At 32.3% G+C, this 12,898-nt stretch overlaps 1 protein-coding gene across 1 annotated transcript in view; it reads right to left on the reverse strand.

Annotated features, from left to right (window-relative positions):
• Positions 1–2,577: 2,577 nt before the first annotated feature.
• The window catches only part of LOC111510639 (uncharacterized), a 31,288-nt gene continuing 20,967 nt past the window's right edge, over positions 2,578–12,898 (reverse strand). The window contains 3 exon segments of the mRNA XM_074181538.1: positions 2,578–6,605; positions 10,168–10,472; positions 11,061–11,358. Of these exon segments, the coding sequence (XP_074037639.1) occupies positions 6,206–6,605; positions 10,168–10,472; positions 11,061–11,358 (1,003 nt within the window). The 3' untranslated portion in view covers positions 2,578–6,205.

Genomic DNA, 12,898 nt, shown 5'->3' on the forward strand with positions numbered 1-12,898 from the left:
TCTGTAGTTTTTTTATGGAGAATGGAGTCAATAATATGTACCTCTTAACCATCACTAACAACAATTTGTTTAATAAACTTGGCTGTGTTTGGAAACTGCTTTCCGAAAATGGAACATTCTGTCTGTAAAGCATACTATTGAATTGATACTTTATGCTGATATGGATGTGTCGATGATTTATCAGAATCAGAATATGCTTTATTGTCGAAAGAATACAATTCTTGTTGACAAAGTCAGTTGTCGTACATGGATGTATGTTAAAATATAGTTAAAATAACACTTACAGATGTATAAACACAAATAAACACAGGATCTGATCAAATTAGAGTAAATAATGGTACATATATATATATATATATATATATATATATATATATATACACCCATCCATACATACATATTCACATAATTGAGCCTCAGCAATGACAGATATGGATAATGAGTTCATTCAGATAATTTGGCTATAAAAAATTCATCCAAGCTATAGAAGGGATGATCAAAGAGTAAAACCTTCACACTACCTCTGAATCTATTATAATTCTTGATTTCCCTAATTCTTGCTGGAAGGTAGTTGTATATTTTCAAGCCGTTATATATAATAGAGTCCTTTACGAGGCGACTTTTGGGTATAGGCAACATAAGAGTCGAGTTTTGGGAAGATCGAGTATTGTAAGACGATAACGCTCCTTTACATAGATCACGGTGCTTATGAATCAAACAAGATGTTTCCAATATAAAAATAGAGATCACTGTGAGGATTTGGTGATTTTTAAAGTATTCTTTGCACGATTTGCGACTTTTAATCTTAAAGAGGGCTCTAATGGCTCTTTTTTGTACAACTTGGATCATCTGTAATAAATTTTTATTGCATGCACCCCAAAAAGCAATTGCATAACCTATATGCGATTCAATTAATGCATGGTAGGCAGATTTTGCTGCTGCAAATCCTACCTCATTATTGATGACTCTAATGGCATAGCACCCAGAGGATAGTTTTTAGACAGTTTTTTAACATGTTCATCGAATCTCAGGTTACTGTCAATATGAAGACCCAAGAATTTTGTGCAGGGGGAATTGTCAATATTAGTTGAATCAAGAAGTATTGTGTCCAATTCACATTTGAAGGTTAACAATGACAATGTATGTCAAAAGGTCTCCGTTGTACAGCACTATTTGGTTCAGGTGTCCTCTCAAGGGTCAGTGTTCAGTGAGTACCATCACAGCTAGTTCAGGGCATATATATGGAGCCAAGTTCATCAGTGCCACAAGTTCAGCCTGATTGTCCAGGCTGCACTGGACAGCCACTTCCACTTCACGTCCCATGTTACGTTTCTACCAAGCATGTTCTTGGAATGACTGTTCATGTTCCATTCTTACAGTTTACAACTTCAACTGCAATGTTTGTGTCAAACATGTAATTTCATGTGGTGTAGGTGAGCTGGAGCCCAAACACAACGCATTTATGATTCAACGCCAGACAGCGCTCTTTCGACCCGCCATAGGTTTCATCGGTGGTGCTAGGCTGAACCACGAATGCGTTGCTGGAGTCAACTGTCCTTAAAGGACAAGCCTATGTAAGTGAAGGCGATGACATGGGATCAACAGAGAACTAAACCTGTGAAACGAAGCCTGAAAAAATTCCCGAATTGAAAGAATTTAAGTAGAAAATGATTTGTTGTCTGACAGACATATGGAAATTCTATTGTATAAGATAGCTGGGACAGGGTACTGTCATTTCACTATAGAATTTTGGGCTTTTCAGATTGTTCTAGAATGAATGAATTGGTACCTATCAACCATTGTTGTAACAAAATATTTCTGTTATTTATTAAATAGTATCTACGATTCTTCATATTCATCCATTTCAATAACTGCAAAGTGTGATTACCTTGATGTATTCTAATGCCAAAAATAAGTCAAAAACGGCAATTCCGAAGTTTTTGTGGATAAAAGCTGAATACCTTCATTATTTCTTACTGTTTATTTTTGGGTATATAACCTTCCACAATCTGAAAAATGAACAAAGCTAAATTAATAGAGGTGAAAGTTTCCAAGTGAATTTTGAGTTTTAAAAACGGAAAGACTGTTTTTCTGAATAATTGGACTCTACTGGTTTTTATTACCCATTTACTAGTTAAGGCGAATATTTCAGTTTGCACTTACACTTCAGTAGATTACAGTAGCTTTGTTTATTTTTCAAATTGTGGAAGGTTATATACCAAAAAAACAGTAAGAAATATAAGTCCCCCACAAAAAATGTCATTTAAATGACCTTTATTATTATTCTCATCAATTGCCTGATGAATGGCATCAAGTGGTATTGACATATTGTACTTAAAATATACCTTACAAAAGTATGAGGAGACTTGATTGTACTGGAACTTTGGCCTGAAGTTATTTGCTTTTTATCATTTTTTTTTAAATATTTTCTTGGAAAAATATTTTTAATGATTCAACATATTTCCTACAAAATTTTTTCAATATAAATATCAAATTCAAGATCTCAAAATTATACTGCTTTCAAAGTTTTGCTTAAAATGATGACGTCTTGTCTCGACTAATAAATAAATCCATGAGTTATAAAATAAAATTTCAACTTTATTACCCCTCTCACCAAAATACAACAAATTGCGATTTACAAATTGCATTATAAATGTATAAATAACATAAAATAAATATAAAATAGGTACAATTTCTTAATCAACCAATCACATCTGTAAAGATGGAATGTTGCGAGTTTTTTCTAATTAATCTTATAATGTATACAATGTTATAACTATTATATAAAGTGAAAAAAACAGTATGGTACAAATTTCAAATAACATAATTTTTTAATAGTCTGAAAAATATCTGAAATTTTTTAATTTACGGGAATGTATAGTATTCTTCAAGGAGCCCTAATAGACTGGTGGTGAGAATATCGTAGAAAAATATGTTTCACAAGTTAAAAAAGCTCACTATCAGAAGACATATACAGAGTGTGAAAAAGGCCCAGAAGTTTAGAATTCTTCTTAAATATTACCAATTTGCTATGTGAAAAATTATGTCTCAATTGACTGAGCTAACCTGAGAAACCCTCAAAAATCAAGTTATTTTATATTTTTCAAACCTCAATTTCAATTCACATAAAACAGTAATTTTTATTTTGACAAAGAAACTTGGGAGATATTTTGTGAATAGTACAATTTTCATACTCTGTATGGGGAATGTGTGTAAGGCAGTGCAAATACCATAAAATTGAATATTTTCATTAACATTAACAACTATAAATTTTTTCAGTTTTTAATTTGCACTTATAATGCAATATAATGGAATGTATAGTATTGAAAAATATCAACAAGTATCTTATTGTTCAACAATTTCTTATAATCTAGCACTACAAACTAAAATTTGATGATAATCGGCATTTTTTCCATGGAAAGATAACAGAGTACTAAACATTTTCAAAAAAATTAAACTATGTACAAAAAATAATGAAAAAGAATACATCTTTTCTGAAATATGTTTCAAGAAACTGTATCTTTCTCCTATCTTTGACGAGCAATGGAAAATCAGGTAACTGGTTTTTTAGAAGCCAATGTCAAATATTCATGTCGTCCAATTGCCCTGACATACAGGGCTTAATTAAAATTTCTTTATTAATGTTACATGATTATACAGAATCAAGTGACATTTTTGTTTCCTTTTAAATATTACACTGACTCATAGAGTTGGTTGCGACGGCGCCAGTTGTGAATACTTGTACTCATACAGGTTTGAATGTATGTTTATTCAAACGTGGGGGAGCATAAAAGTCTGATGTGAGATTCCTTCAGCTTAGCAAGAATGGGTCAGAATCTCAATTTCCTTCTTGGGATCATACTACTTGTATTTTTGTGTTGGAAAATGTTGTTATTTCACTTGTTTTTGTGTGGGTGTTAATTTTGAGTCATTGGATAATTAAAAAATTTTGACTATTTTTGTCTTCTAAGGGTTTTATTCACATTCAAACAAAAATAACGAATCAAGCAAGTAGCTAACTTTGAAAATGATGTGTAAGGAAAATACCTAACTGCTTACACCTGATAGATCAACTGTGGTGTTCAAGTATTAAAATAGTTTCAACTGCTCTAAAAATTAAGGAAAGAAATATACACTTCCTAAATGATATTTCAAAACCAAAATTACAAAATTAAAAAAATACATGAAAATATTTTAAACTCTGTTACCTGCCTATAGTAAATACCGCCAATTAAAAACCAGTTATCTTAGCTTCAAGTATAGGAAATATCTCTTCAAACAAATATATCATAACAATATTATCATTTTCAACAATGGACGGATTCTTAGAGCAAATATCAGGTCGAATGTTGTACACTAAGGTTTTTCTCGAGGCACAAATTTTTTCTTTCTCTAGGCACATTTCTCAATTCCCTTAACCGCTTAACTGAATGAAAAGATGCTCTTGAAAAATTGAAACCAGTCATTTTTTCTTTGTCTGATATCTGAGTCACATATTCTATTATAAAGGTTCACTCTCCAGAAACTGAGAAGGAACACATTGGGAAAAGTATAAATAGGAAAATTATATCAATTGGGAAAACAGAAATAGGAAAATTATATCAATATAGTTAGTATGACAATGATTTTGAGGGCAATCAAGCTGAAACAGTTTCAAGCACTTCTGGTGAAAAGAAACACTAGATTTCATTGCAAATTTACTACATCAAATTCTAGATCTATTTATACTATTACCTATCTCATATAGGTTTCAAAATAGTTCACATTTAATATAAAATATATTCATTCACATGAGTCTCTCAGTACTTTGCAATGTTTTAAATTTTGTTTTATGAAATATTTTTACAGAAATATATGTTATTTGCTGTTGAGTGAAATAAAAATCATTTTCGAACAGAGTCAAGAATATTGAAACCTTCAAAAATTATAGTTCTGTAGAATTCTTAGAAGATGAACATCAATTATTGACAATAATAATGTAGAAATTTATATTCTGGGGTGAATCATTACAAATGATTAAAACAAGTTGAATGATCTGGAATTTTAAGAAAGTTGTTAAAAAGAAAAAACATTTGTCACCCATTTATATTTTAAGTAGTACAACATTCCAAAGAACCGATTTCCAGAAACGAATGATTTTTGTTAATTTATTTCAACGCAAATTCATGGTGAAAGAAATTTCTCAAAAAATATAATTTGGAGTGACAAACTATCCACATGATATCAGAACAAAACATTTTCAGATTGAGTGAATTTGTGAATTTCTCTAATGGGGAGAAAAAAAAGAAATTTATTCGATTTGGATATAAAAAAAGAAAATATTTCAAAACATTCATCTCTCTCAACTACCTACACAGTAGGTTCTGGTAAATGCTTGCTGGAAAACAACTACTTCTCCGAATAATATCACGCTGGATACCACCTCCGTAAGGTATCTTGCATAAATGTCTGTCGAATATAAGTCAATATCCAGCATGGTGTTAGCCAGGGAATTAGTTGTTTTCCGGCAGGCATTTACGAGAACCTACTGTGCAGGTAGTTGGGAGAGATGAATGCTTCGAGATTTTATTTTGAAATATTTATTATCTTATACGTATGCATCTCTCTTCGATACGATACAATTTAGATATTTCGGTAGATGTTCCTGTTATAACAGAATTTGAAAAACTGTGCAAAGTACCAAGGTAGTTATTTGAATAATGAAGGTCCTGCGAATGTTAATTTCTATATTAAACGGTGAGATAGGTTATATAGATATATAATTTGATGTACAATATAGATGTATAATGAAATATAGAGTTCGAACCTACTTCCAGTATACCCTCACGTTATCAAAAGTATTTCAGCTGATTTGTCCTCATGTGATTCTCTTACGGTAAAATTTTTATAATTTTTCTGTTTATACTTTTTGCAAAATCAACCACTCAATTTACAGAGAGTCACCCTGTAGTGGGATACCCTGTACATAAATGAATCTGTGGATAACAATTGATCATCACAGCTTTTGAAAATATAATTTCTCCAACTTTTTTTGTACAATTCATAACTGAAAACGAAATATTTCTCTAGTGGAATATCAATTCTTGATATTATGATTCATACATCGTACTGGAACTTTTTTTAATAGGATTCAATACCAGAAACCCTTGAACTTTCAAATCAGTCCTTACAAACAGTATAAAATCTGTAATATAATGAACCTCACTTACTGATGACTTTTGCTCAGCAAATGAGAATTGAACTCGTACACATTGCAGCACTGTTCCCCGCAAATATTGCACTTCCATGGGTTCGCGTCCGAATGACATCCTTTATGCAGGAAATACAGCGTCTGGTCTGGAAAACCGATGCCGCAGAATATGCACTGCAGACCACTCAACGATCGCTTAGTCATAGACCGCCATAATGAGGAATCAGAGGGTTGTTCCAGACCTGTCGAGGTTATGACGCCGTTCGTGGTTGTGGCACCATCAGTCGGAGATGTTTCTGGATTACCGCTGGGAGAGGCTGTTGAACGCCCTCGGTTCGTACTGCTTCTGGTGATTATCTTTCTTTTTAAATCGTCCCGAAGCAGGCTTTTGAGGGGAGACACTTTTATTAGAGAACTGAAATTATATCAATCACATTACATACTATTGAATTGCTAGGAGAGGCAGTTCTATTATGTTAACTGTTTAATACGTCAGAACATTAAAAGTACAATTCAATAAAAGTGACATATCACATATGACAATAAATTAAAGAATTCTTCTCCGGAACAACAATCTTTTTTAGTTTTTTAAGATGTATCTAGTTGTTGAATTATTAACACTACCTGGAAGATGATTAGGCATTCGCATTCAATAAATTCTAATTTTCCTTGATAAAAGGCTGAATGTGGGTTTGGAAGTAGCTGATGTCTAGCCCTAGTGTAATATTCATAATCAGCATGATTTTCCATATAGCCCTATTGTCATAAATGAAAGTGCAGGCTTTCAAAATGTAATTGCCCATAAGTGTTAAAATTTTATATTTCTTAAAAGCATCTCTACAAGAGTCTCTATATTCTTATAGAATACTTTTGAAGAGTGAAAATTCTGATTGCATGGGAACTTGTACCCCAGTTAAGTTCACCATACACTATATAAGAATGGAATTGGCCATAATATAATGTTAGTTATTTTCACATCAGTCAAAATGAATCTCGAAGCAAAATAACTCTTCTCAATTTGTTGCATAAATTGTCAATATTATTATACCATAACAATTTAGGATCAAAAGAAATTCCTAGCATGTTAACCACTTCCGAAGGAAGTATTTTATTTATTGTATTATTTTCGAACACGGAATTTTTTTCTATGGTGACCATGCATGGAGAATATCAGTATACTTGATTCAGATTTATTAATTCTCAAATTATTTTTCAGGCCCAAATCATTACCTGTTGACATGTAAATTGTGAGGTTAACCTCAGAGTAGTTAGGTCGTTTTCAATGATTAAAATGTTGGTATCAGCAGACTTTTGAGAGGAGACACTTTTAATAGAGAACTGTTTAATGAAGTTGGTCAAAAATAATCTTGATGAATCAATTATCGATTTCAGCTGAATAAACAAGTGATTAATTTATTGAAAATAATGGTTTTTGAGATATTATTCAAAAAAATAGGAGAAGAACACTTTTTTCAACTCCCATGATGAATAGTTTCTCATCAAGAGAACGCAGCTTTCGGTGATTGATAATTTCTATTGAACATGAGATAAGATTACGAGCACTCCAAGGTAGTAATACTGGGACCGTTCATTATTTTTTAGAGTGATGTATGAGTAAACTAATTTAATGGATTCAATTTCATTAACCTTTTCGCTAATTATATGTTGGTTACAGGTGTTGATGATATTCTAGATGAAATTGAAAATTTCAGCAAAGCCTGAATTGGTCATTGCTAACTATAGTTATAAATCAGTTCTGTTACAATTCCCGCTAATACAAATCCAATTACCAAAACATACCCCATTTCAACTGATAATTATCGGTCTGGTTCGGTTTGGAAAAAAATAAACCCTTTATGGATTATACTAGAACTGTTGGAAAAGCACAAAAACAAATTTCAATAACAGGGTATAATCAAACTGCACTGAACTGACACTGAACAAACTTAAAATCAACAATTTGCGTTAATATTAGGAAGATTATTGTGATAATATTAATCCTAATTTTCTTTTTTGACGATTACTGATTATATAGGAAAGGTCAACAATAATAACAATATACAGAAAATATATCAATATTATCACAAACACAAAGTACGAATCATCAATGGAATAAAAACAATGTTCCTTGAGAAAAAGTTTCATTTTCACTTTAAACACTTCCAAAGTCGAAGTTGATTATGGAATATTTGGTAGTTTAATATATATTGTTAGTCCATTAATATCTGGTGATCTGTATGATATCTTGAATTTTGTTAGTGGCATTTGAAAATAATTTCTATGTTGCCTACATTGCCTACATAATTCCCTTTTAAGCAATCAAAAAATTACTTCCATGTGAGGACCAATCTCATAAACACGCTCTATATTTCAACCACGATTCCATTGGAGCAAAGTAATATTTTGAAGTTGATGTTCATCCAGAATATTTCGTAAATTTTTTAGTTGAGAATATGAACAAATTTCTCACAGTGACCATTCCAACTTTGTTGTAGTTAACTAACATTCACTTCTAGACAAAATTCTTTACATGTTTTTTGATAATTATGAAATCTCAGAAAAATTAGTTTTTTCTATATAAGTAAAAAAAATTGCCAAAAACAAGTTATTCATTATTTCAATATCATTATTACACTAGATTTGTAATGCAGTATCATTGTTCTCTACAGAGACGGTGAAGCATCATCTCCTTATATGGTCAAGTTATATCATCCATAAGTTCATTTAAATCATTTATATATATATATATATATATATATATATATATATATATATATATATATATATATATAATTTGATATACTGTTGTCTGGGTTGAACAGCATCTGTAATTTTCATCGTTTCGATGTTGCGGCTCCTGCTTTGGAGCCATTTTAAAGAATCACTTAGATTTGTACTTTCATGACTCGAAGACGAGGTCGTAATCTCCCTTGTCCCCAAGTCTCGTTGATGGCTCTATGCTTGCTGTGTTCCACTCTAAGTTCGCACTTCAAGTGAAAACTTAGTTCGCACTTAGATATATTATATGTTTTTATCTCGTTTTCATTTCATTTTTGATGTTATTATTGTATTTTTATTAATTTTTCAAATAATTATCTATACATTTTTTCGAAGTAGTCTCTATTCCATGAGCTTGTGATATGAAAAGTAGTTTTTCGGGGTCAAATAGTCAAATGTCCTGCTGAGATAACGAAAAATAGGGCATACCATTCACCACTATTGAAATTTTCTTGTCTTTCAGATAGGCAATGAGTTGATTCAAATAAGCACATTCCATAGTTTTGGAAAATACTGATGGTACTATGATGGGTCAATAATTATTTATATTATTTCTTTCACTTTTTTTACGACCAACTAGATCTTTGAATTTTCAGGAAATATACCATCAAACAACGAAAGACTTACAAATAATATTTTTTTTATATGAGGTTAAACATGTTCGATTAAAAAATTTAAACTATAGTTTTGATAGTAAAACACGTTCTACTTATGTTAGAAGATTTGGATAATTTATGTTGAAACCATTTCTTCTTTGTTTCTGTAAGATTGTTAAAGAATTTTTTTCTTATAAACATTTATAATTTCAGACTTCATACGAAAAATGCAAATTTCCTACTTTAGAGCTAGACCTAATTCAATTTTTATTCGTTGTCATTCTGCCTTTCAGTTTTTCAATTGCGTTAACCACTTTCATTTCTTCAATAGATAGAATGTAAACAAAACTGAAAACTGAGGTGACATTTTAGCACAGTACCTTTCTGAACCTAGCCTAATATTCTGAAAGGTTACATAGTGAGGTTTCAGAGTATAAGTTTGCTTGGGATTCGAACATGTCTAGATTGACCTAATGAAATTTATAATTTTTTGTGTGTGATTCGGTTATCTTCTGAATAAAAGTTCAGCTTCTTATATTTTCGCAAAAGTTGATATCTTTTACTAGAATAAATGTTCGTTTTATGAAATATATATTCGCTAACCTGAGACAACTGGAAGTTGCAGATTGTAACTGTACACTTCCAGAAGGCGAAGTACTTGAATTCATAGAGCCATTTCTTTTTGAGTTATCATATTCTTCTCCGGGTTCTTGTTTGATAGGTATAAGTGATATGGAAGGCGTGATATTGGTCTCTTGTTCCAATCTGAGCGAACTCGGTTGAATGTGGCTGCTGGACGGAGCATTAGAATTTGAATCTGCAGACTGTGGAGAGTTAGGGCATTCGCCATTCATCCTTTGAGTAGACTCCTCACTTTGACCGGGTTGGTCCGTCCTTTGTTGATCACCCTGAAAATTGAAAAAGATGTAAATCAACTTGTACATTATTTTTTTGATTCTCAATATAATATCTATGAATAGTACTGAATCAATACATTTGATATATGGGGTTGTTTCAGACCTGTTAAGGTTATGACTCCGTTCGTGGTTGTGGCACCATCAGTACTGAATTGGAATAACTATTATTTTGATTTCTTCAGAAAAAAACTGTGAGAATTCTTCTGCTTGTAAAGATTTTGAAAAAAAAATTAAAATGGAGCTTAGCCAGTAAAACTCAGATTCAGTACATTACAGCTTTTACTTATGTCTAGTAAACTCAAGGAACTACTTAGAAGAGTCCAAAGTTAAATAACTAAATAATAGTTATTTTGAAAGTGATGCAAGACACAAAGTTGTACAATTCTATTTGAGATAGTAGACTTCGGTAGATAGCAAGACACACATTTGCAGGCGCTCCTTCCAGTAAAATTTTGATTCCAATTGCTTTGGAAGAACTGTTCAACTGAAAGAAATTAGCTTATGGCTAGTGATGTGATGGAATAGAATTTTTTTTATCACTTCATGACACTACAATTGATATTGGTTTGAAAAACTCACCGGCGAGGCTGGAAACACAGGTACTGGTGCATCAGCCATTGAAATCTCTACGTGAGGTGTCAAAAAATGCATGGGAGGTGTTGCATTATCTGTTGATCTGTTTCCAGTGGAGTCTCCAGAATCGCTATAGTTGGCCCCTCCACTTCCGCTCCCACCAGTTACACTCACAGAGAGGCTACCTGTCAACTGGCTAAGAGAATTGAGCGTGCCCTCCATTGAAAAACCTTGCTGTGCAGCTGCAGCGAGCAACGAAGCTTGGGAACCTGCTGGACCTGGATTATCCAAGTCAATACCATGTCTGAAAATTCACATTAATGTAACATTGACATATTTTGGCAATTTTTTGTTCTCAAAAAGCTCTGATAGTGAATAAAGATGTAAAATGTGTTACAGTTTCATTAAAAGTGCTGATCAAAATAAACAATATTTTAATTAGGTATATCAATATAAATTGAGAGGGGTATATTTTTAGCAGAGATTAGCTTTTGGGAAAAAATATTTTGGCTTTCTATTTCTCCATCTTCATACAAAAAATATGGGAAACTACCGGAAGAAAGAAGAAACCATTTATTTTCAAAATAAATTTATCACAAAGATATGTAGTTCATGCATGAAAGGTACTTTCAAATCAAAACTAGAAGAAAAAGCCCTCCCAAATCATTTACTTCTTTTTATGAACATTAAATTACACGAAAGAAAGAGTACTTTCGAAACAACTACTCTCATATGAACATAGTGATACGAATATCACTATTGAGTATAAAAAAGATGAACTAATTCCTTTAAACCAATATAGATATCTACATGAAATATTAAAATTTTTTAAATGACCCATATTTTTGAAAAGAATATACGCAAAGTTTTTGAGTGCTAAACTTCCCATAAATCGATGAAATACTTCTTAGAACTGTGAATTCTGTGAATTCAATAGCAAGATTAATGACCTAATAAGTCTATTCACTTGTATGTCAATGATATTTCACTGTTCCGTTACTAGTTGGTCACTCTCGCTGTTGTTAAACTCGTTTTCAAATAAATAGAGATCGTTTTTGTCAACAGTTTTTTTACGGACAAAACAAAAGCACGCAGTTCTCCAACTGAAAGAATTGCTAAACAGTGAAGTCGAGGTGTACTGAGTTGAACCTCAAAACGATGAGTCGAGAATCTGATCAAAATCTGTTTTTTCGTTAATCAGCTGTCGCCCCTCCCACGAACGATAACCCTCGAAAGTAGAAACTTGTGCGAGCTAAGGATCAACAAGGTCTTACCTTTAATTGTGCAATTTCTAGCACGGGTTGGATGGGTAGGCAGTAAAAATCGATCACTCAACCCAACCGAAAACTTTCTACTCATTTCAGACAGATAGATAACTAGAAACTCCATTCTCTAAAAAAATAGTGAATTCTTGCTGACCAAGTTAAAAGGTATATTGTTGGTGTTCCCCTTTTATCGTTTCGCCCTATTACTCCTTTCCGAAGGTCACAAGCTTTCTAAGATTGTTATGGAACATTACGATGAAATTCATATCCATCCTAGATTACATGCCTTGCAATCGTTGTTCTTTCAGATATTCTGGATATTATCGCCGCGTCTTGCCATTCAACGCGAACTGTTCAGATGCTATAACTGTCTCATAATGAATTCTGCCCTTATTTTCTTACATGGGTGATTCACCACCCACAGAAGTTATTGTGGTGTCCACTGTGTCAAGGCATATACTTATATGTGTGTTTGTCTGTTTCTCGATGAAGGCAATCTACATTGAATGAATGTCCAGCCTCTCGTCAGAAGCTTCCATTGCCTCCTTTTAACGATTTGTAGCCCGTCGCGGTTATTTT

This window comes from Leptinotarsa decemlineata, unplaced genomic scaffold (genome assembly GCF_025532065.1).
Source record: "Leptinotarsa decemlineata unplaced genomic scaffold, Ldec_3_MD MMD2_tig00026314_RagTag_RagTag, whole genome shotgun sequence".
In the NCBI taxonomy this organism is placed as follows: domain Eukaryota; kingdom Metazoa; phylum Arthropoda; class Insecta; order Coleoptera; family Chrysomelidae; genus Leptinotarsa; species Leptinotarsa decemlineata.